The 27,034-nt window shown below is 42.5% G+C and overlaps 1 protein-coding gene across 1 annotated transcript; it reads right to left on the bottom strand.

Annotated features, from left to right (window-relative positions):
• On the bottom strand, positions 1 to 27,034 carry REEP5 (receptor accessory protein 5). Its single transcript, XM_069962709.1, has 5 exons — positions 26,840 to 27,034; positions 20,035 to 20,128; positions 4,210 to 4,348; positions 1,408 to 1,576; positions 1 to 430 (listed from the first exon to the last, which is right to left on the bottom strand). Exons 1-5 carry the CDS (start codon positions 26,955 to 26,957, stop codon positions 381 to 383), a joined length of 570 nt encoding a protein of 189 aa, XP_069818810.1. The 5' UTR covers positions 26,958 to 27,034; the 3' UTR covers positions 1 to 380.

Below are 27,034 nucleotides of genomic sequence, written 5' to 3'. Positions count from 1 at the left end.
TGGGGTGTTCAGTATGGTGACTGTTTATTGTGGTCCAGTAAATGCAGGACAAATCAATACATATAAAAGCCTTTCCCACACTGACTTTTTGAAGCTTTGGACACTTGATGGCTTTTAAATAAAAACGCTGACCTCTATAGACAACAGCAATATAGTACAGCTACTTCAACACATTCTTGTCTTCATATCAAAAAAACAGGTTTCCAAGGCAACAATATTATTACCCCTCGGCACCAGCGAGGTCTGAAACGCAGAGCTCCCCAATCTGTGGTCAGCCATGTGTTCCAGGCCCCCGGTCAGAGGAGAAGTACATATGATACCAGTGTCCCATATAACACAGGGGTGCTTAGTAGGGACTGCTTCCATCCACATGTCCAGGATTAAGTGCTCTTCTTCTCATCACCAAGCAAGTTCACTGTGGCCCGCTTAGCTAGAAGAAAAACAAGATATTAAGTCAACGCTCTAACATCTGTTAAGTCATTTCTCCCATAGAGGAGTAGCAGTCTGTAATTCAATCTATTTATAAGACAGACAACCCAAAACAAAGTCCTGCCTAAATAAATCTACTGTGCAACCAAACCTACACACACAACCAAAGAAATTGCACAAATAATCTAGAAGTATAACAAATCCTTTATTACCCCTCTTCATCAGTGAAGAGAGCGAAACGTGCGTCGGGCTTGTGGGCCGGACAGGGGTAAGATCTCAGTGTGTGTGGGGTGCCTGGACGCTGGAATGTGGTCACATATGAACTGCAATTGTATATGGCATTTTACTTTTGGCGCTCCTTTGTTAGTTGGTGGCCAGCTGAGGAATTACGTACCTGTTTTCCTCTATAGATTATATAGTACTGGTTTAGCTGTCCACTTCTATGTTGAGGTGTTCTAGTTCAACATTAATGCCTGTACTTTACTATTAGTGACCACCAGATGGCAGCGTTGTAATTGGCACATATTACACTATAGCACTTTAGCATATATGTGTATATATATATATATATATATATATATATATATATATATATATATATATATATATATATATATATATATATATGTATACTTGGTTGGTTTACCGCACTGAGATCTTCCTCCCCCTCTGGCCTTAGTGTTATCTGTGTCATTCCCCATGGAAATTTTGAGTTTTTAATATTATGTATATGATGTATATGGTAATAAAGGATTTGTTATACTTCTAGATTATTTGTGCAATTTCTTTGGTTGTGTGCAATCTATTTATAAGGTGCATAAGACGCTCTATATTGGCAAGACTAAATTCAATCCATATTTATGGGTTATGTCTGAAGGATACATCTGCAAAGCACTAATATGTTTCTGGCCCTTATCTAGACCAGATACATGGCCTGCTATAGATTGTCAAATCTGCAGGAAAGTTGTGAACAAATACCTTCTTTGCCAAAAGTATCTGCAGTCTCTGCAGCCTTGTCTTTAAGATCCTTCACAATGCGATCCATCTGGCCCTCGTGTTTCAGGAAAAAGGGGCGGATGATTTTCTTGTATAGCAATTCAGCACCATTGTGGGGGCTGGGAGACATACACCATAAGAGGAATCCACACTATAATAAGTAAATCAAATGTCAGACACCGCAGCGGGGTCTTCACTCTGCTAGGTCTCATTCTTACCGGTTCATCATGCTAATGCCTATAATGTTAATGAAGAATACTAGCCACTGGGATATTCTGAGGTCCTTGTAATATGGTGGACCGCACACCAACTACTGTAAAAGCCACAACAGTTATGTTCCCTGTATAGAACACCAATCGGCTGAAGAGGAGCACTGATTGGCTGAAGAGGAGGCGTTTGAAATTCCCAACTCCCCTCTTCAGCCAATCAGTGCACTGAAGATCGGAGGGGGGCGATCGAGCGGGCCGGGCTGCGGGCGTGCGATCGCAAAACGATTTTTCCATACGATATATCGTACCGTCTAAACGCTGATCGTTATGAAAAAAAAATTGTTACTCCGACATCGTTAATCGTACGATCGGGCCAATTATCGTTTCGTGTAAACGCACCATTAGGGATATACTAGCAGCATTATGACAATACAGTAAGGGCCCCATTACAATGGACGATTATCGTGCGAAAATAGTTATATCGTTCGAATTTAAACAATAATCGTTCTTTGTAACTGCAGGCAATGTTTAAAAAAATCGTTCGTATGTCAGATTTAGATCTGAACCTAAAATTATCGTTAATCGTTCGCTCAAGTTCCGCGTTTTTTCACTAATCGTTCAGTGTAATTGCACATTGTTTATTGCATTGCTGGGATCAGAAGGAATAAACGATCATAGTAACGATCACAATAACGATCATAGTAACAACCATCATTCTGTATAATATGGTGAACGATTTTAGCTTAATGATAAACAATCTCGTTTGCAATCGTTTATCGTTAGTCGTTAAAAGTCGCTCCGTGTAAAAGGACCCTAATACATTGCAATAGAGTTGTACTTGCTTCCAGTAGAAAGCTGCCTGATGACCTAAAATTAACAACTATCAGAGGGAATTATTCCCGCAGACAATACAGGGGACACCTGTGAGCCTTACAATGGATGGAGTAGGCTGCAGATTATCCTTATAGTAAACAGGGACAGAATTATCAGAAGACGTCTGATTTAAGGTAGTAAAACACTTGTGAACATGTGTTATGTGCGCCATGGCCGGTTTATTTAACTATGAGGTCACACCCAGCCACTGACTTACAATAAATAAATATTTACCAAAGGCTATGGGTGTGAACACAATGTATAGTCACAAAGCTCCTAGTCAGAATTCCAATAGAGCCACGACTATGTAGAATGCAGCTACATTATTAAAGTCTCAAGAGCAGAAGCAGCTCAATGCATTCTTTGTAGTATGTAAAACGCAATAATCATTCACTGTACAAAAATAGAAATGGATAGATGTAGACTGTGCAGAAGGGAAATTCCTATAGCAGAAACAACCCCCCCCCCATCCACTATTCTACAATGGAGTCTAAGGGTCCTATTACACAGAGCGATTTTTAACGATTAACAACTAACTATAAAGGATCACAAACAAGATTGTTTATCGTTAACCTAAAAAAGTTCACCATAATACACAGAACGATAGTTGTTAGTTATGATCGTTACTAGAGATGAGCGAACCTCGAGCATGCTCGAGTCCATCCGGACCCGAACTTTTGGCATTTGATTAGCGGTGGCTGCTGAAGTTGTATAAAGCCCTAAGGCTATGTGGAAAACATGGATATAGTCATTGGCTGTATCCATGTTCTCCAGACAACCTCAGAGCTTTATCCAAGGTCAGCAGCCTCAGCTAATCAAATACCAAACGTTCGGATCGACTCGAACCTGAACCCGGTTTACTCATCTCTAATAAAATAGTTACTAAAATAGTTATTGCGATCGTTACTATGATCATTTATTCCTTCTGATCCCAGCAAAACAATGAACGATGTGCAATTACAATGAACGATTAGTGAACAAATGCGGAACTTGAGCGAACGAACGTGGAATTACAGCGAACGATTAACGATAATTTTAGGTTCAGATCTAAATCAACGACATATGAACAATTTTTCGATTGTTGCCTGCAATTACACAGAACGATTATTGTTTAAATACGAACGAACGATATAACGATTTTTCGCACGATAATCGTCCCGTGTAATAGAGCCCTAAGTCTAAGCAAGGCTAAAAAATTCTACAGCCAGTACTAGATATCAGCGGTCCTGTTCTCTGTGTCTTTAGGAGCTTGTAAGGGTTCAGACTACGTAATTGTTCCCTGGAATTCCGTTGCCGCAGAATTTATCTGCAACAATTCCCTAGTCTGAACCCACCCTGTGGCTAAGCATGCTGGCAACTAGATATTCTATGTATGGTCTTTTATTTCTAGGCCAAGTGTAACAGGAGACTTTTACCTAAATGCTTATAGCCAGCTCCAATCATTTAGAAGAAACAGCTCCTGGGCCCCAGCTATGTGCCCAACAACCACAAGACTGACTATATGGGTCTAAATTAATACATTTATGAGGAAAAGCTATTAGTTAAAAAAAAAAAAAATGTATATATATATAAAATGTAATCTGTATGAAGAAACCCCTGATGTCTGTATTCCTTAGCAAGCTTGGGCATGGTAACACAGAAATAAAGGGACAGTGTGGGCCCCCATAATAAATAGCATAACACAAGTTATACACTGACTTACCTTAATCATGTAGTAGAAAGGAAACCAGGAGAGGAAGATATCAGAGAAAAACTCAATGATGCTGAACACTCCATACACTACCCAGTATGTCAGCCACTGCGTGTCATCATCCTTGTTGGGACTTTCAATGGCTTTGATTCTACAGGGGAACAAACACGTAAAGTACGATGATTTACAGGTAAAACACATTCTGTTTGGAGGATACAGAACGTTCAGAGAATGGATGTCTGGTAAGGAGAAGAGACTTCTGTGCCAGCATTGTAATCTCCTCTACTTTGCCAGAAATAACACATGTTCTTTCATTTTCTTCTACATTCCTTTGCTGCAATACTAAAAATAAGGGCTGTATATAAGGGGTCCTGGTTGAACCTCCCTTCTCAAATTAGTTCAGAAAATATGAATGATGCAACGTGTAATGCTTAAGTTTTCCTGTAGGAGTGCTGCAGAAAAAAAGAGCACTTTGTAATATATTGCTCCACGAATTACAGCCAATCAATGGCTTTGTTCCCACAATGTAGAAATAAGGGCAACTAACAGCCATGATCATGATCTTTAAAGGGGTTGTCCAGCAAAAACCTTTTTCTTTCAAATCAACTGATATCAGAATATTACATAGATTTGTAATTTACTTCTATTTAAAAATCTCAAGTCTTTCCGTACTTATTAGTTACTATATGTCCTGCAGGAAGTGTTGTTTATTTACATTGAGTAACAGTGCTCACTGCTGACATCTCTGGCCAAGGGAGGAACTTTCCGGAGCAGGAGAGGTTTTCCATAGGGATTTGCCACTGCTCTGGACAGTTCCTGACTGATATCAGAAAGTTATATAGATTTGTAATTTACTTCTATTAAAAAATCTCAAGTCTTCCCATACTTATTAGCTGCTGTATACCCTACAGGAAGTGGTGTATTATTTTCAGTCTGACACAGTGCTCTTTGCTGACATCTCTGGCCGAGACAGGAACTCTTGTCTCGGATTTCTATGAATCCCCATAGAAAACCTCTCCTGCTCTGGACAGTTCCTGTCTCGGCCAGAGATGTCAGCATAGAGCACTGTGTCAGACTGAAAATACACCACTTCCTGCAGGACATACAGCAGCTAATAAGTATGGGAAGACTGGGCTAAAACTGACTTGTTATATATGTTCCTCACGACGTTACGATTACAACGATATGTAACATGTATAACTTTTTTTGTATCTGATGGCCTGTAAATAATTCAAACCATGGTTAACAAATATATGTTCCTTAAAATCGCTCCATTCCCAGGCTTATAGCGCTTTTATCCTTTGGTCTATGGGGCTGTGTGAGGTGTCATTTTTTGCGCCATGATGCGTTCTTTCGATCGGTACCTTGATTGCGCATATATGACTTTTTGATCGCTTTTTATTACAATTTTTCTGGATTTGATGCGACCAAAAATGTGCAATTTTGCACTTTGGGATTTTTTTGCGCTTACACCGTTTACCGTGCGAGATCAGGAATGTGATTAATTAATAGTTTGGGCGATCACACGCGGCAATACCAAACATGTTTATTTATTTATTATTTATAACATGGGAAAGGGGGGTGATTCAAACTTTTATTAGGGGAGGGGGCTTTTTATTAATAACACTTTTATTTTTACACTTATACTAGAAGCCCCCCTGGGGGACTTCTAGTACAAGTACACTTATCTTTTATTGAGATCTATGCTGCATAGATATGCAGCATAGGTTAATGAGAGAGGCACATTGATTGCTTCCGGCTGCTGCAGCCTGAAGCAATCGAGTGACTAGCCGGGATCAGAGCGTGGCTGCCGCGTGGCCCCGCTCTGAACACATGGAGGCGGCCCTGGACGTACAGGTATGTCCAGGGTCGCCTAGGGGTTAATAGAAGTAAATTACAAATCTATATAAAACTTTCTGATATCAGTTGATTTGAAAGAAAAATATTTCACTGGACAACTCCTTTAATAATGGCTGTTATTTGTCCTTATTTCTACATTGTGGGAACATAGCCAATTACTAGTTTTGCTAATTTCTGGTCGCTTCATGTGAACAGGGTTTTACTATACTGCACTGTGATTTGGTGCAGAATTTAGACAGCAAATTCACCACATCTATTATAATGTCTAATGTAAATACACAACTTATCTAGTTAATACAGTTCCTCGTATTAGCAATAAATGTTATAAATTGGGAAGGAGCAGAAAAAAAAAAAACACACACATACACACAGTTCTGGAGGTCTGAGTTTCCATATTTCAGTAGACCATTGAAAGGTGGATATTAATAAAACAGAGTTTACATTCTTAAACACATTATTGTACCGGCCCTTGTAAAACTAAATTTGAGGCAGGCATACGAAATGTAAAGGGTTTGATGGCATATCAATAAAAAAAAAAAAAATAGGGCAAGCAACCCAGATGAATGGTGGGATTTGATTGGTTGCTAGGGGCAACTAAGACAATTCTACTTTACACCAGTTTGATAAATATGCCCCTTAGTCTTTTGTAAATTTCAAATTTTTTACCCTTTTTAAATAAACGCTAACATCTTCCATAATAGTAGATAAGAGAAGCCATTAGATACCCCAATGCATCTCACAAGGCAGAGTTAATTCTATATTCTCATTAAATGCATTATACTTTCTGCAAATAATTCTTATAAAATGAAGTTACACTATTTTTCGGTATACTTCTGCAGTGGGGTTTCTTTGTGCAAAACCACATTAAAAGCATTGCAACTGTGCAGAATCTCTTCATGTTTATTTTTCATTAAAAACACAGCACAAGTCATATACAGCATGATTCTGCAAGGTTTCTAACTTTATTGGCCAAAATATCATGTGATCAAAGCTGCCGTCTATGCACTTTTATAGGGGTGTAGCCAGCTCTACTGCAGATCTAACAGCAATCAGGCTATTAGAACAAATTGTTACTACAGGTAATGAAATTACATTAACAGCCTGCATTGCCCTAAGCAAACACTTCTCCAGCCATAAAAAGGGATATGTCAGGCTAGTCAAAATTAGATGGTGTAGCTCATAAGCCTGTTCTGTATTATCCAATAGGTAAACACCACTGAGCTACGACAGTGGAAAGATATGACTAGTCTAGGAAGCCTTTTTTGTTTTGTTTAGATATTGTGGAATTTTAAGTTATTAGAAAGGAATCCTACACTCAAGATCCTTCACCATGAAGCAAACAAAGAACAGAAGCAACAATAAGCTAGCAGGTGTAGGTTTATTATCATGATTTATGCCTGCAAGCATAAATCATGATAAATCAGGCATGGGAGGCCTTGTGTCCTCCCCGCCTTGCCGTACCGCTTTCCCGCCATCGGGTGAACATGGGATACAGCTGGTGTACACCACAGAAAAGGGCCAAATCTCACCCTTTTAATGAGGCGTACGCCAGAGGCGCATGTTAGTAAATGTCCCCCTAAGTGTCTAGATCACCTTTATTGGACACTGTGTAATGCTTCAGTGTTCCTGTGAGTGTGCTGCAGAAAAGCAGATCACCTTGTCATAGACTGCTCCACAGATTACAGGGGTAATTACTAGGGCTCCCAACAACTGGCTCTGATCTGCTAATTAAAGTGACACTGCCCCTTTGTGCATTCTGACTTCTCTACACAGGTGTAATGGGTAAATTTAGCGTTTTTCATACCTTATTTCATATCATACGTCATGGTGCTTGTTCAAGTAAAAAAGTGTCCTTTTATCAACTGCAGGTTGTATTAAGTGGGCGTGGCTTCACGGCACTAGCACCACTTAGCCCCACCCACAACAGCACCCTTGACGCCCATTGGTTGGCCGACGTAAAGGGGGGTTGGGTCTAGACCTTTCGGACAGCCTGTTTCAATGGCCCGCTTAACACAATATGCAGTTGATAAAAGATGACTTTTTACTGGAACAAGCACCATAACGTATGATATAAAATAAGGTATGAAAACCGCTAAATTTACCCTTTACACCTGTGTAGAGCTGTCAGAATGCAAAAAGAAGGTGACAGTGTCACTTTAAGGGTGAGTTCACACAGGACGACTCGCAGCGAAATCCGCTACGAGATAAGGTCCTGGCAGGTCCCTGTGAATACTCGCAGGGGTCTAAAAGCCAATTAAGGGGTTAGGGGCGGCTGAATTACATACATATGGCTGATCGGTTGCATGTGTGTGCAAGCATGACTATAAGTAACATGTAAAAAGCCTGCACATCTTAGAATTTATTTAAAGTGGGTTTTCTGCCTTTAGGGTTCAACTTAGGTCAGTCTTTCACATACACGAGCTTTCATGTATTTCCTGCAAAATGTTACAATTAGATACTGTCAGGGATGAGGGGTTTCAACATAAATGCGTAATATTTTTTTTGTGCCTTTCCTGTCTGTCTCAGCAAGACTTCTAGGGGAGAAAGGCTCCAGCATGTGATGAAACCGGACACAATCTGGATTTCCAGGACAGGAAAGAACTTTTTATGGCAATGAAAGTACATGGAGTTACAGTAAGGCCCTGTCACCTTTATGAGGTGCCTCCATGGGTGCTTTGTGTCCGTATAAAGCAGCCATGTGCATGAGGCCTTACGGTTTACATATTAAACATGCGCAGGTGGAAAAACTGGTTTGGGAATTGCAAATCTCCTATTGACCTTAGAATAAAAAAAAATAATAATAAAATGGGGTAACACACCTATAAGCTCCTCCAACCCTATAAATAACCATATCCTCTGACCTCAGCTTTTACTCATGATGAACATCTGCCTTGGCTTACAGCAACATCTTTGCAGTGTATACAAGTGCGGACTGAGGAAGGATTATGGGGGTCCATGTGACTCATATACACACCCTAAGCACAGTATCTAGGTGACAGGGCACATTTCCTCTGAGCAGATGAGTGTAAGAAAACCAAGACATTTCTTAGAGCGTGACTCAGAGAAAACACCCTGCCAGAAAGAAATCTGCCATCTCAGTGAAATAGACTGGAAGTTGTGCAGATTACAGAACATGACTTGGAGGCAGTGCTGCACAATGTAATGTCAGTCAGTAACATCATTTACATGAAGCAACAGCAAGCGCATACTAAACAAAATGAGACAAAGGTTTACATGATACAAAGGTTATATGTATAATACAGATATAACCAGAGAAGAGCTCATGAAGTAACGGCGGCCAGCTGGAAAGATCTGCCACTTCCTTGCAACTTTGTGTGGCCACATGTAGAAACCTTCATAAGAATAGGCTCTGTTACAGAGAAATCATAGAAGCCGGAAACTAAAAGAAATACAATCCTAAAAGAAAGTCTAATGTATCATCATAAAGTTACAGAGATCTCAAGCCAGCATCATGTGGTCTGCCAGCAGGCACTGAGGGAGATGAACAACAACTGTCTGGTTTTAATCTAGACATCTTAACCATTTAAGGACCAAGCCCAAAATGACCCAGTGGGCCGCTCAAATTTTGATCTTCATGGTTTTGTTTTTTCCTCCTCACCTTCTAAGCGCTCTAGCCTTTTTATTTTACTATCTACAAGGCCATGTAAGGGGATGTTTTTTACAGGAATAGTTGTACTGTGTAATGGTGCCTTTTATTTTACCATAACATGTATGATGGAATCCCAAAAATTATTATTTATAAAGCTATAGGAGAGGAGAGGAGAGGAGAGAAAGATGATAACTACCTGCCAGTGGTTTGATCGAGGTCTGCCTCCTTCCTTCCTGAGGGCGACTGGCTGGATCCTGGATCCAAGGTAGGGGGAAGGCCTGGTGTTCCGCGCCTTCCCTTTCTGTGACGGAGTGCACTTGGGTCCCTCTCTGGAGGCTCCCTGTCCGTAGTGCCTCGCACACCCATCCGGGGAGGGAGAGCAGGACAACCGACACCGCAATAGGAGGGCTGCTCTCCCTCGTGTGCGGCCTACTTCCGGTGGAGTCGTGCGGCGGCCGGAAGTCAGGCCTGGAGCGTAACCTCTGGTGAGGGGACGCTCTGACGTCACACTGGAAGTATCGTCACTTCCGGTCCGCGGCGGGTTTGAAAAGCAGTCTTCGCTGGTCTGAGGTCTGAACTGTCTTGCTGGTCTGAGGTCTAGCTGGTACTGGTCTAAGGTCCAAGCTTTGCTGGTCTAAGGTCCAAGCTTTGCTGGTCTAAGGTCTAAGCTGTGCTGATCTGAGGTCTATGCAGTCTGACTACCTGGAGTAAGCGATCCTGCTGGTCTGAGGTCTGGACGGCATCATGGAAGAATCCTCTCCTACCACATCAGACAAGCCCTCTCAGCCGCCGATGGCGGTAAGTGTGCCTACTTTGGCAGCCACACAAAGGGGAGGGGGGGGGGGGGGGGAGACATACTATATGTGGTTAATACATGCAGTTAGGCATCGTTCATCCACTGTAGGTCTCTCCCTATACCCTTACTTGGTATATACTAATAGCTAAACAGACCCTCATAAATATTATTATGCTCTGTTTAGGAAAAAGAGAAAGGCAAGAGTAAAGACAAACAAGATCTGCTTCTGTGAGGAGATGCATAAATTGTAATGCAAGACTCTCTTCCTCATGGAAAAAGAACATATGTTCTGCCTGTGTGAATGATATCATAGAGAAGGACAGAACCTCGTTTCTTGCTGATATCAGGAAAATGATGAGGGATGAGATTAATGCATCACGTGCAGCTGAAACTCCACCCGCACCTAATGTCTCTGCTCCACAGGAGCAGGTTATTCAGCCTCAATTAACCCCTGCTTCCATTGAACCTCCTGAACAACATTCAGCAGTTTCTTTGACAACTATTCAGGCTGTTAACCCTTCAGTTGCCCCTCCAACCTTCCTATCTCCAGCTGCTCCATTAATTCTGCCATCAGTTACAGGATCAGGATTTGGAGAAGGAAGTATATCTGTACAATCTGACAGGTCAAAAAGACGCAGACAGGCATCATCAGAGTCTGAATATGAGTCGGGCCAGATTTCAGATTCCGTAGAGATCATTTCGGATGGTGAACCTTCTCATTCTGAAACAAGAAGTATTATTTCTCCTCTGAGCGCACGGACAATCTAATACGTGCCGTCCATCAAACTCTGGCCGTAGAGGAAGTACAGGAGGAGTTATCCGCAAAAGATAAGTTTTTTGCGGGACTCAAAGCAAAAGAAAAGTTGACTTTCCCTGTACATGAGACTTTGCAGTCACTCATCACTGATGAGTGGCAGGACCCAGAAAAAAGACTTACAGTCCCAGGGGAGATGAAAAGGCATCTTCCTTTTAAAAAGGAAGATTTAGAGAATTGGGGTGAAATACCCAAAATAGACGCTCAGGTGGCAAAAGCCGCTAAAAAAATCTCAATTTGAAGACTCCTCACAACTGAAGGATCCAATGTATCGGAAGGCGGAGAGTCTTCTTAGGAAATCATGGGAGACAGTCTCATATTCCCTAAAAAATAATATTGCGGCAACCTGTGTCGCTCGAGCAATGTATGTGTGGATAGACCAGCTGGAGGAACACTTGAGGAATAGAGAGACATCAAGGGAACAGATAATTGATTCTCTCCCTGTTCTTAGAGACGCTGCGTCTTTCTTGTCGGACTCCACAGCAGACTCAGTACGAGTAGCCGCAAAAGATGGGGCCCTGACTAATGCAACTAGAAGGGCATTATGGATGAAAAATTGGTCTGGAGATAGTATTTCCAGATCTAAATTATGTGGCATTCCCTTTGGAGGAAAATATGTGTTCGGGTCAGTACTGGAGAAAATTGTAGAAAAATCAGTGGACAAAAATAAAGCGCTTCCAGAAGTAAAAAAGTAAAAAGCGCAGAAAAAGAAAGAACAGCAGTATAAGCGCCAAAAAACTCAGGAGTTTTATAGGGGGAAAGGTAAAGGGGGGGGGGGCTTGTCGATGGAGCTACCCTAAAGGGGGAAATAAAAAGAATATTTTTTACACCCCCAAATCCTCACAGGATAAACAATGACACCGGTCAGGTGGGGGGAAGATTGACCAGGTACCGAGAAGCCTGGTCAGGAATAACAAAAAATCCCTGGATATTGGACATTGTCAGCCAAGGTTACAAAATAGAATTTTTATCTTCTCCCCCCAGGAGGTTTCTGATTTCTCGACAGTCTTCTCCAACACTACAGGATTATCTGGTGAGATCAGTGAAGAAACTAATCTCATCGAATGTAATCATCCCTGTCCCAGTGCGGAACTGGGGACAGGGCATTATTCAAGCCTATTCTTGGTTCCAAAACCAAATGGAACTTACAGGTTAATAATAAACCTAAAACCTGTCAACAAATTTGTGAAGTACAAGCGCTTCAAAATGGAGTCAATCAAGTCCACCACTCCTCTAATATGGAAAGGCGCAGTGATGGCTTCCATAGACTTAACCGACGCCTACTACCACATACCAATCCATCCCGAGTCTCAAAAGTTCCTGAGATTCGCAGTACGGATAGACGGTAAAGTACAACATTACCAATTTAGAGCTCTTCCATTCGGAATCTCTTCTGCTCCCCGCATATTTACTGCTGTTATGGGGGAAGTAACCTCTTTTCTCCATATTCAGGGTATAAGTGTTGTTGCGTATCTTGATGATCTGATCCTCATTTCAGAGTCCTCGCAGAAACTCCCTTCAGGACCTGAGAACTACGTCCGATCTTCTCAAATCTCTGGGCTGGCTGATCAACCTACAAAAATCAGATCTCACTCCGGGTACAGAGAAGGTATTTTTAGGAATTCTTCTAAACTCCAATAGACAGATGTCCTTTCTCCCTACAGAGAAAAAACAATCCTTACCCCAAAAGATTAAAATCTTCAAGGCAAAACCCTTCTGCCGTGTTAGAGAAGCGATGTCCATCCTGGGATCCATGACGGCCTGTATTCCAGCAATTCCATGGAGTCAAGCTCACTCTAGAGTTCTACAGAGCCAGATCTTATCCATATGGAACAAAAGTAAGTCTGGTCTAGACAAAAAAAAATTCTTTGTCTCCCCAGGTTCGACGCTCCCTAGACTGGTGGTTGATACCGTCCAATCTAGAAAGGGGTGTTCATTGGAATCCAGCACCCAGGAAGATACTGTCTACAGACGCAAGCCAGACCGGTTGGGGACTCAAATAGACTCTCAGCTCTTCCAAGGGAAGTGGACAAAAGAAATTGCAGACAGGTCCTCAAATTTCAGAGAGCTCATGGCAGTATGGATATCATTACAACAGGCAGTGAGTATACTAAAGCAATCTCACGTTCATGTCCTCTCAGACAACGTAACAGTGGTGGCGCACTTAAGACATCAGGGCAGTGCAAAACAAAATTTACTGAGACAGATATCAGACAAGATATTCGCCTGGGCGGAGGAAAATGTCCTTTCCATCTCAGCAACACATCTCAGGGGGACAGAAAATGTTCATGCAGACTACTTGAGCCGACACACCATTCACCCGGGCGAATGGTGTCTAAAGCAAGAGATCTTCGATATGTTGGTACACAGATACGGACATTCTTTTCTCTAGATCCGAGGGATGGTCCGCAGACAATAGATGCTCTCTCCCAAACTTGGGACTTCTCTCTGGCTTACGGGTTCCCTCCGATACCCCTAATTCCAAAAACCCTACAGAAAATACAATCAGAAGGAACGACAACAATTCTACTAGTTCCTTACTGGCCCAGGAGAGCATGGTTCGGACTTCTCCAGACTCTGGCCCTGGAACCTCCCAGTTCATCTCCCCAGGATACCGGACCTACTACATCAGGGTCCATTCCACCATCCGGATCTACTCTCATTAAAGATGTCAGCATGGATCCTGAGAGGACGATGCTGAGAAGCAAAGGTCTCTCAGAGGAAGTAATTACCACCTTACAAAAAAGCAGAAAACCAGTCACTTCCAAGATATATCTTAAAGTCTGGAAGGTTTTTTCCTCATGGTGCCCAGAAGTAGTAAATACCTTTCCTGATGACCCAAATTTTTCCACAATACTAAACTTTTTACAGGCAGGATTAGAAAAAGGTCTAAAACCAGCCACATTAAAGGTCCAGGTAGCAGCATTATCATCCATATATGATTGTAATATCGCATGGATTATCCACAATATCGGTGGATTAAAAAATTTTTAAGAAGCGCTACTAGACAAAATCCCACTATTAGGGACTTACACCCCCCATGGGACTTGAATATCGTCCTTGAAGGACTATCCAGACCCCCATTTGAACCAATGGAGGAAGCAAATATAAGATTTATCTCCTTTAAAACCGCTTTTTTAGTGGCAATCGTCTCAGCCAGAAGGGTAGGAGAAATTCAAGCTCTTACAACTCAAGAACCATACTGTTCTGTTCAAGAAGATCGTATTGTGCTAAAGACTGATCCAAAATTCCTACCAAAGGTCATGTCGTCATTCCACCGCTCACAAGAGATAATCCTTCCTTCCTTCTGTGCAAACCCAAAAAATGATCTAGAGGAAAAATTTCATTCTCTAGATGTAAGAAGGGCAATTATACATTATCTACAAGCTTGTAGTGCCTGGAGGAAGGATCAGTCCCTGTTCATACAATTTCAGGGTCCTAATAAAGGAAAGAAAGTTTCAAAGAGCGTTTTATCCCGTTGGATAAAGGCGGCGATAGAAGAGACGTACAACATCCAAAAGATTCCATGTCCTCTCCAAATAAAGGCTCATTCCACCAGGGCAGTATCCACCACATGGGCAGAAAGAGCTTGTGTATCAATAGACCAAATCTGTCGAGCCGCAACATGGTCGTCTCCACATACATTTACCAGGCATTATAGACTGCAGCTTCAGCGTAATGAGGATCTAGCCTTTGGCAGGAAGGTTCTCCAAGCTGTGGTCCCGCCCTAAGGTAATGGTTGGTATTCTCCTGTGGTGCCGTCGTGAAGATGAGGAGAGAAAAAAGGGTTAGTCTTACTGGTAAGACGTTTTCTCCGAAGTCTTCACAACGGCACCAACATCCCTCCCTATAATGTGTATTAAGTTACACTCACGTGGTGCCAGATATGGTTAAAATTACACTGGTGAGAGTGGGAAGGGGAGGGGCTTTTAACCTCTCGTGTGTGTTTTTCCTGTCCCTAGGGTACGAGTTAACTCCTGTGGTGCCGTCGTGAAGACTTCGGAGAAAACGTCTTACCAGTAAGCCTACCCCTTTTTTTTTTTTTTTTTTACACATTTTAAGTCCTCTTGGGGGACTTTTACATACATTACTTTAATTTACTACACTGATCATTGCTGTGCCTCTGGCATAGGAATGATCAGTGTAATAGGCGATCTGCTCATTGAGCCTGCCTGCGCAGGCTCAGTGATCGGACCGCACGGAGGAAGGTAAGAGACCTCCGGCGGTCTGATACAACGATCGGGACCTCCGCATTCACACTGCGGGGGTCCCGATCGGTAAGCGACAGGGGACTGTTACTTACACTTAAACGCTGCGGTCTTTAAGGGGTTGACATGCTGCAGCGCGATCGCTGGAGTCTGTAATTAACAGTGAGGTCCTGGCTGCTCACTGCAGCCGGCCCCCACCTCCTACGAAGCGTGCTCCGCTGCGAAGCGCGCTTCATAGCAGGAGAAACACCCTGGACGTTCAGTTACACCCAGGGTCGTCTGGTGACAGACTTCCGTGGCGTAACTGTACGTCCAGGGTAGTCTAGGGGTTAAAGGGGTTATCCAGCGCTACAAAAACATGGCCACTTTCTTTCAGAGACAACATGACAACTTGTCTCCAGTTCAGGTGCGGTTTGCAATTAAGCTCCATTCACGTCAATGGAACTGAGCAGCAAAACCCCACCCAAGCTGGAGACAAGAGTGGGGCTGTCTCTGGAAGAAAGTGGCCATGGTTTTTTTTTAGCACTGGATAACCCCTTTAATACACACACAACATCTTAATACACACACACACACACAATCCTCTGACCAAACTTCAGGAGTACAGATTAGCAGAGCAAATCTGATAGATCTAAGGGTCTATTTACACAGAAAGATTATCTGACAAAGATTTGAAGTCAAAGCCAGAAACAGACTATAAACAGAGATTTCTCCTCTTTTCAAATCCATTCCCGGGTTTGGCTTTACATCTTTGGCAGATAATCTGTCAGATAATCTTTCTGTGTAAAGGGACCCCTACACTAATGCCCTGTATACAAGGAAGCCCAAGAAGATTTGTAGAAAAAGATTCTTAAGCAATAATGCTCCCATTCACGGACTTTAAGATCTCTCTGAGGCAAATATAATAATAACAGTATATTATGTAATGTGTCAAAGGGTTTGTCTGAGGCCATAGAGGGAGTCTTAGTGCTCTGGACTCCTCCCCCTTCTATGGCCTCCATGTATTGCTAAATTGCCTCTGCAGTGACTGGGGAAGTGTGACTGACTGTGGTCTTACCTGGCAGCCCTTCTCAGCTCTGCACAAGACTGGACGCAATGTACAACATATCTGTTATGTTTGGTTGTGACTATTGATCGCATTTGGACAATGTAGTCAGGTCTGATAATAGAAACTGTTCTATCCAATGCCGTCAAATAGACATAATGCACCATCCAGACAATATCTGAGCAGGTGATAGGTCCATAGAAGATAAAGCAGAACAGTATCTAGACCATTTTATCTGACTCTAGATATGAACGCTTTATCATATCTGTATATATAATTACGGGGTATCCATTAACATAATTACTTCGCTCGCAATAAAACCAGTAGATGGCAGCTCAAGTGCAATAAAATCTCGCACTGGCTGAAAACTAGAAGAGTCCGGAAAAAGGAATGAATGCAAGTGAAGTAAGCAGCTCAGACCAATGTGAATATGAACTATGACAAACGCAGAAGCTGAAAAGACTGGGTGCAAAGCCATTTCTGCCTGAATAGATGTCAGATTACGTAACACACCCAACAGACTTAGCATTGTGCTCTATGCAAACACAAAGCCCGAGGAGCATTAGATCAGGCTGATATTCATGCTAACTGAAGCAAGTCAGGTACAGACAAAGCACAGATGGAGAACTAGTGAAACAGGTTAAAAATATATTCTAAATTTGATAGACAGGTGTGCAGAAATCTCTATTCAAGTCTGAGATTTACAAAAACAACATAGTAACCTGCTAGACTTATATGGGAAAGCTGGGAATCCTACCTGCCTGTGAATATGACATAGATGTCTATAGTGCATCAGTTTTTCCATCGACTCCCATTTTAAAAACAAAAACAAAAAAGGATTTAAAAAAAAAAAAAAAAAAAATTATTGAAACGCACTGTTTTTTTTGTTGTTTTTTTTTTAGCATACACAAAAAATTTGGTCATGGCTCAGGAGTGCCTTTTTTTAGTATAGATTTTTCTGGAATGGTTTTTGGAAACAATGTTGCATGTGCACAACACTGAAACACTGGGAACCCTAGAAAAGTGGCTTCATTTTGTAATCTACACCCCTCAAGGAATTCATCTAGGGGTGTAGTGAGTATTTCTACATGTTCTCCACAGTGTTGTTGACCAAGTTGAGAGAGGTTAATGTTATTACTATGAAATGTAACTTTTGTAAGGTTCACTGCCTCAGAAAAGCTGCGGAAAATGCAATATGCCAGAACTAAATTAGAATCAGAGAGATAAAAGGTCCAGGAAGAATAGCTAATCCCCATGCTCTGCTACCTTACTTTGCCTCTCAGTTGCAACATTTGCAATATTATTGTCGCTTCTCAATTGCAACATGTGACACACCAAGGGCAGAGAGAGTATGGGAGTGATGGGACGGCTCATTTCTCAATGGTCTGGAATTCCCCTGTGTATCTGCCGGTAGGGCATCTGGCAGCCATTCTCCAGCTCCTACATTAGGTACAATTTCTAGAGTTTTGGACAGGGTAAAGGTCTTCTGGGGGTAACCAGGTCCACTCCTATCTGGCACAATCCTAAAATTGCCTTAGTATAAAGTGAAGGGACTTGACAGATAAAGGCATATTCTATACAAATGACATCTTTAAGAGCTTTGAACACGATCAGCACCAGACTAAGGGCCCTATTACAGGGAAAAATCATTGTGTGAAAAACTGTTATTTCGAAGTTTAAGCCATAATCTTTCCGTGTGTATGCAGACAACGAGTGTACAGACAGTCATAACTAATGACCATCGTTCCAGATATTAAGGTGAATGATTTCAGGCCGTTCACAAATGCACTCATCTGCAATTGTTTATCTAAGAAAACAACAGATAACTCCATCTAATAGGACCCTTACTTTGTTCTGTATCACAGGCCGTTTTCCAGCATTCACAAACCAGACTGACACGCACACAACTCAACTGCAAGTGTCACACCGGACTGTAGAAACCTAGATTAGATTATTACCAGTATAACTGGTTAGGAGCCCATAAAGGTTTCATCTCTAACATAAAAACATTCATGATCCCTAAAGTTTCCAATGCAGGGTAAAATAAAGTGGGAGCCAAAAGGTAGGGCTCCTATCACTGGATCGTAGAATGATGTATTGGAGCGTACTCCTATGTAAGGCCAAAGGGATAAAGTGATGAGTTAATGGAAAGTGTCCTCATGTACAATACGCCCATATGCCCCCAATTTAACCAAGCAGCACACAAAAGTAATAATTTTGGACACTGGAGAAACAACATGTTTCCAGATAGCCCTATATTCTATACATACACTGCTCCATCTATAAACTCAAGTGACCTCAAGGGATTACACAACCTGGGAATCATGTTCTGTCCATTTCTCAATCTTCTGCCTTCTTATATTATGTCTGGTCTTGGGGCTATATGATATGTCTAGAGAAAAGAATGTGTCAGCTTTTTCTGCTATCCTGTAATGCTTGAAGTAAGATTAACTGAGCAGTAAACATGGTATTTGCATCACATTTTGGTGATACTAATGTATACTGTACCAGGGGCAGGTGACTATAGATTTTATTTTTCTACAGCTCCGCCAATGTTAAGATGCCCGGATACCCTTTTAATGGACTGAAACATAGTCTACTAGTGAACATGATGTGTCCATTTCCCAAATGTATACTTTTTTTGCACAGGATTCAAAGACGCAGAACACTACTTGTGGGCCTAATGCGATTACACTATGGTCAGCATATAATTTTGCTGATATCTTGAGGTACACCTAAGAATATGTGACGTGAATGGGGCCTTAACAGAATGGAAACAAGAGAAAGAAAGGATTTGTACACTAAATTACACAGATACTTAAAGTGACACTGTCACCCCTTTGTGCATTCTGACATCTCTACACAGGTGTAAAGGGTAAATTTAGCGGTTTTCATACCTTATTTTAGATCATACGTTATAGTGCTTGTTCAAGAAAAAGTCATCTTTTATCAACTGCAGATTATGTTAAGTGGGCGGGGCCTCGCAGCAGTAGCGCCACTTAGCCCCACCCACAATGCCACAGTTAGCCCCGCCCCCTCACCAACCATTGGAACAGGCTGGCCTAAAGGTCTAGGCCCCACCCCTTCTAGGTCGGCCCACCAATGGCCGGTGGCGTTGTGGGCGGGGCCATGTGGCGCTACTGTCGCGAGGCCCCACCCACTTAACACAATCTGCAGTTCATAAAAGATTACTTTTTACTTAAAACAAGCACCATGCCGTATGATATAAAATAAGGTGTGAAAACTGCTAAATTTACCCTTTACACCTGTGTAGAGATGTCAGAATGCACAAAAGGGGGTGACAGTGTCCAATAATATGTCCACCAAATCAAACTCAGCATTATATACAGAGATAACATTTTCCTGCCCCGCCATGATGCGCAGGCTGGTAGTTGCAGGGAAAGTAGTGAATAATTTAGCCACAGATTAAATGACATCTTGGAATAAGGCGCAGCAGAAGCAGACAGCATTACATGCCGATAACTTATACCCATAGACACTTACGAGATGTATGCTGGATAGGCAAATCCAATCAAGTTGCAAAGCAGGGACGCTCCATAACCGATCACCAAGTAAACTGCCAAGATGCCAATGGCCGCTGTTTTAGGAAATAAGAAAACAAAGGAACCTTTTAATATGAGAGGATATACTGTGATGTGCACATAGTATACGCAGAAAAAAAACTTCCATTACCCCTTCAGGTTGGGGAAATGTTACTTCCTCAATTTTCTAACAAAAACGTCAGACATTTGTGAGTTCAATGAGTTCCAGACTGGGAAGAATGCAGTTCAGCCATAGGACTGGATCACTATATGGCGGCTCTCATACAAGTGTTTCTGATTAGCAAGGGGCAGAACTCCAATACCACAGAACATTCTCTCTCCTACACAGAAACCTGCCACAATCCATGCTTCTACAGACAGATGGAAGATTTACAATGAAAACTCTGTTCTGCCGCTTACCTGCTGCAAGGAAGCGAATCATCTTCCAGAGTGCTTGGCTGTGGCTTCCTATAGTGCACGTCAACGCTAGTGCTGCCAAGTCTGCCTCCCTCTCTTCCCTCCTACACATGCAAACAGTGTCGGACTGGGGTACCTTGGGCCCACCAGGGAAATTGATTCTAGGGGCCCACCCTACATACATATACATAACCAGCGCCAAACCTTTAACCTTAGTAAAGCAACATTGCATTCAGCAGTGTATGTGACCAGCGACATAGCCCACTGTCAGTCACAATCGTTTCTATGGCAGCATATGCAAATAGCATAGAGTGACATATAGGTTTCTTAGATGAAGCAGGGACACCTATCATCCAGACAGGAGTATAACTTGCAGTAATCTACCAGGTTTAGAGAATTTTCCTAGTACTTAGGCTGTGTTTACACATGGCATTTTTGTTGGGTTTTTCATGCCATTTTGCCATAATTTTAGCTACGGTAAAATTGTGCTACTTTATCATGATTTATGCAATAGCATTAAAACACCATTTATGTAGAAACTTCACTGAAAATGCAACAATATTGCTGCAAAAAAATATAAAACATAAAAAATGCCACATGTGAACACAGCCTTAGAAACATAGAAGATAAGAGAAAATGACCATCCACTCCTTTATTAAAATCTCCAGCCGAGGAGACCATGACGGAATATTCTATCCTCAGAACATCAAGGGGTCAGGCTAGAATAAGACCTTTAAGGACTGCCATGAAAGGCATATCAGTGGTCATTAAAGCATTAATGTCAATATGAAAGACAAATTTGACATGTCAGACAGATATGATAAAAATTATTGGTCGAATGTGCATTCTTCATGACTCTTAAAGCCCCTTAAATGTTTCTTTTTTATATATTGATACCAGAGCCTTCTATTTCCACCCCCTCCCCGGCCGTACACGGATTATACAGCTGGCCCGGAGTACCCCTTTAAGCTTATATGTACAGTCTACATTCATACTGCATACATTTTAAATAAAATCTATAGAAAACTTGTAGAGAGCCTACTATTTCTGTCTCCTCTGTATATGTCTCTAAACATCTATAGAACTACACACTACATAATATACACTGTATACATAATAGAGGTGCCCACACACAGACAGGCACATGACACAGACACAAAAATGCAAACACACCAAGACCAACATACAGACACAAGCAGATTACACACACACACACATATAGAGAGATAACACTCACATGAACAGACACATGATATACATGTACAAACACTCACACTAGGGCTGGGCGATATGGGCAAAAAATAAAATCTCGATTCTTTTAAAAAATTTTCTGGATTTAAATCTCGATTTTTTATTTATTTATTTTTGGGATAATTATGATGGGTGTAGTAGTAGAAGCATAGTGGATAAGGGGTGTAGTAACAGAAGCATAGAAGATTGTGTAGTACTTATATACACACACTGACTTATATACCCTCACACACACTGACTTATATACCCTCACACACACTGACTTATATACACACACTGACTTATATACCCTCACACACACACTGACTTATATACCCTCACACACACACTGACTTATATACCCTCACACACACACTGACTTATATACCCTCACACACACACTGACTTATATACCCTCACATACACACTGACTTATATACACACACTGACTTATATACCCTCACATACACACTGACTTATATACACACACTGACTTATATACCCTCACACACACACTGACTTATATACACACACTGACTTATATACCCTCACACACACACTGACTTATATACACACACTGACTTATATACCCTCACACACACTGACTTATATACCCTCACACACACTGACTTATATACCCTCACACACACTGACTTATATACCCTCACACACACTGACTTATATACACACACACTGACTTATATACACACACACTGACTTATATACACACACACTGACTTATATACCCTCACACACACTGACTTATATACCCTCACACACACTGACTTATATACACACACTGACTTATATACACACACACTGACTTATATACCCTCACACACACTGACTTATATACACACACTGACTTATATACCCTCACACACACTGACTTATATACACTTACTCACACACACTGACTTATATACACACACACTGACTTATATACACACACACTGACTTATATACACACACACTGACTTATATACACACACACTGACTTATATACACACACACTGACTTATATACACACACACTGACTTATATACACACACACTGACTTATATACCCTCACACACACTGACTTATATACACACACTGACTTATATACACACACACTGACTTATATACCCTCACACACACTGACTTATATACACACACACTGACTTATATACACACACACTGACTTATATACACACACACTGACTTATATACACTTACTCACACACACTGACTTATATACCCTCACACACACTGACTTATATACACTTACTCACACACACTGACTTATATACACACACACTGACTTATATACACACACACTGACTTATATACACTTACTCACACACACTGACTTATATACCCTCACACACACTGACTTATATACACTTACTCACACACACTGACTTATATACACACACACTGACTTATATACACACACACTGACTTATATACACTTACTCACACACACTGACTTATATACCCTCACACACACTGACTTATATACCCTCACACACACTGACTTATATACACTTACTCACACACACTGACTTATATACACACACACTGACTTATATATACTTACTCACACACACTGACTTATATACCCTCACACACACTGACTTATATACCCTCACACACACTGACTTATATATACTTACTCACACACACTGACTTTTTATGCAGGAAGCTCCAGGGGTCCATTAGTCTCCATCTTCAGTGTCTCCTCTTCCGTGCAGGCTGCAGCCTCTCCCCCTTCTCCCCAGCACCGACTCCACACACAGCAGCAGGAGGGGGGAGACATGACTGCAGGGGGATGGAGGAGGCCATGCTGCTGCTTCTCTGTGCAGCTTTCTCCATGTTCCTGCTGCCACATGTGGTCTCCTGACAGGCAGGAAGAGAGACACTCCCGAAGCTAATCAGGACCGGACCGTTCCACTTACAGTACAGGGGGAGGGGGGCCTATGAGTTTACAGTAGTTGTGTGAAAGAAGGGGCCCTGCTGCCATTCTTCCATCATTAGAGCAGCGTGGAAGGCAACAGAGGGCCCCTAAATCTACCGATTATAGGGAGATCCTGAACATGAGGCCCACCTCTAGCTCTGGGCCCTTTAAGGGGGGGAGGGCCCACCGGGGGATCCCCCGGCCCCCCGGTGGCCCAGTCCGAGCCTGCATGCAAATGACACGCACTCCCATACCCACAGCTGTCGCTCTGCTGTAACTACATGGGCCGCTCTCAGCTTACACCAACAGCTTTTTATACCACGGCTGATCAGTATGTATTATATATAGTGTAGGTATAAGAGGACAGATTACACCAAACACATATGTACTACACAAAGCTTCACCATTGCCCTGGCATTCCACACTTGCAGAAATGTCTCAGGCAAATATTGCCACCAATGAAGCACACCATAAAAATGCCATATAAAATTATTACATTACTGATTTTTTTTTTCTTTAAATTTATGTTCACATCAATTTTTAGCTTTTTTTTTTAAATAGAGAATTATTACAAAGGAAAGGCCTTACCCACCACCACTCTACCAGTAGGATGTGCATATTCTGCATATGGGCATGGTGCCTGGCTGGCAGTTCATGGCCTACAACCTGAGTATGCTAGATGAGGGTGCCATGAGTGATACTCTCCGCTACAATTCATACATATGATATCTGATGGAGCACCCTGCAATTTATGGCATTTTTTTTTTTTTATAAATCTGGAAGTATACAGATGTATATTACAGGCATGTGCAGGAGTCCATTATGTAAATGGTTCTGATCATCAGCATTTACAGGGCTAGAGCCTTAATTGCAGATGTAGACAAAGACTCTGGCCTGCCCCCAATAAAAGTAAGGCTATGTTTACAAACAGTAAAATTAGAACAAAATATGGTTGGAAAAATAAGTGAATAAAATACATTTGTCTTAGTTTTATAACATGCGGCGAAAATAAACAGCATGTCCCCAAGTGTGCTTCAGAGAAAAGAATAGATAGGGTCTATTGACATATGCAGGATATGAGGCAGCAGTATATCCTGGTGCAGACTCTGAGAATACACATCAAGTCTAGAGAGAATAGATCCTAAGGGCCCCCATTACACTGCCCGTTATTAAGGAGCAAGTGAGCGCCGATCTGTCCGGGGGGCCCATAGAAGATAGCAGCTGTCTGCTGCCTGCTACATGGAGCCATGGCCAGAAGACACTCGCCACCGTTCTCGTTTTAATCCAACATGCTGAAAGACAACGACCAGCCGACATTATGCAGAAAATAAAACTCTTCTCCCTCTTTCTGTGTGTAAAATTCTGCAGTGTGTGGATATAATGGTTTCATGGTCTTCCTAATGGTTTCATAGTTACTAGTTTATGATCTAGGAGTATATATGGGTGCAATGCCAGCCACAGTCACCCACACGTGAGAAGGGCAATTATGCCCGGCACTACCTGATCAACCAGCCGCCAGCTGATAGATTTATGGGTGTGAATGAGACTCTGAAAAGCCATTAAATACAATTACTGAGAGGCGGAGAGGGATGCTGCTTCCACTGTTATCAGTCTCATGACTGCGCACAGTTGGGGTTAATCACACATTACGTGTTGCCGTGCAGATCACATGTCATCCCTACATTGTGGTATAATCCAGCAGACAGAATGATGTCCCCGAGCGTCCTTACATTAAGATTTGTTACCCAAATCATATGCTGTGCCTTGTCTGTGTCAATAGGAACACTCAAAGGTAATTTGCATAATACAGAGGATCAGAGGGGATAAGAAACTTCCATCCCTCTCCTGGCCTTACAAACACCGACCTGAACAAACAAGAATCTTCCACCTTAAGGGCGCGTTCACATGTACAGGATTTGCAGCAGATTTCATGGCGCAGATTTGAAGCTGCAGATATACTTTAAGTCTGCTCCATCAAATCTGCTGCAGATCCTGTGTGAACGCACCATAAGACTGAAATCCTGGAAATTTGTTGTGGATTCTCTTAACCGAAATAGAGTGCCGACTCTTACCTCCCCTTTTGACCCAGTTGTGGGACAGTAAGAGTTGTCATGGGACCCCCATTCTCAGCAGAGTGCTGTGCCCATTCTCTTTCATGCTGGCACTGCTTGTGGTGGTGTACAGAGGACACTGCACACTTGTATGTCCAAGCTGAAGAAGCGGCACAGCTACAGTATGCACTCCTGCGCCCAGACACCGGCCGATCACACCATGGGCTTTGGCTCCTTTCACACCATGTCTGTAGTGTGAGTATACCCTGCAGTATATGTGTACATGGGAGTCTGTGTATGACAGACGACACAATGGCAGCCGCAATAGCTATACCATAGAAGTATAGGGCATCTATGTCCGCCCCCATCGGACGCCACATGAACAGGGTGTGAATACTGCCAGATTACACAGCTGCAGAGCTGCCACTACCATATGTTACCTGCCAGCAGTGGATGCAGCACGTGGAGGAGCGGCAGGTGTCCACCTGTTATTCTCCTGTACAGCAGTGACCTCCAACCTTCAGCAGTGAGGGCATGCTGGGAGTTGTAGTTTAGCAACAGCTGGAAGCCACAGCTTGGAGATAACTGCTGTTGTGTCCTATGAGCAGCAACACCTGGCAGGTAAGCAGCAGCCGCCCATGTACCACCTGTCTGTGGGGGGGGGGGGGGGGACTCTATCAGTGGAAAGAACAAAAGGAACGCACAATACATCTGTATAGTGTCAGGAATAGGATCCCATAACTTGTCACATGAGACACAGACTCTCAGGTCTAGCATGCATCCACTTTTAGAAAATGTCGCAGATTTGTGAAATAAAATATGTCTCCCAAAGCAGCCCAGCCACCTGCTGCCACATCTGACAAGTAGCTGTGTCTATGCGGTTCCTGCACTGGTCGCACAGCTTTAGTGCATGCAGCGCAAGTTAAGGCTGAATTGCGACATTTCCCCCCCGCGACACTTCTTATACTGGAGTCATGTGCGCCTACAAGGGCTGATAACAGAGAGCAGCAGTGCCCCTTCCCCAGGTGTGCCCGCGCCCTTTGTCATCCAGCCCTCCGCACAGATGCGCCTTATGTGGCGCTCACACACAGATCAGCTGATCGGGCGCAGCACTGCTGGCCGTGCCTCACCCAGAGCGATGTAGCGCCGGTTCACCCCGGTCTTGGCCTCGATCTTCTCCAGCAGGTCGGTGCAGACATTCTTCTGGTTCAGGAACTTGTCGAAGCCGTCCTTGAGTGCCGCAGCCATGCCGAGCTCCGAGTGTGATGGCTGATGTGTGACCCACGCAGCGCTGCTCGGCCCGAGGAGGAGGAGGAGGATGGGAG

Source organism: Dendropsophus ebraccatus, chromosome 3 (assembly GCF_027789765.1).
Source record: "Dendropsophus ebraccatus isolate aDenEbr1 chromosome 3, aDenEbr1.pat, whole genome shotgun sequence".
NCBI lineage: Eukaryota > Metazoa > Chordata > Amphibia > Anura > Hylidae > Dendropsophus > Dendropsophus ebraccatus.
The sequence above is the reverse complement of the archived record's forward strand: the minus strand, read 5'-3'. Positions and strand labels throughout refer to the sequence as shown.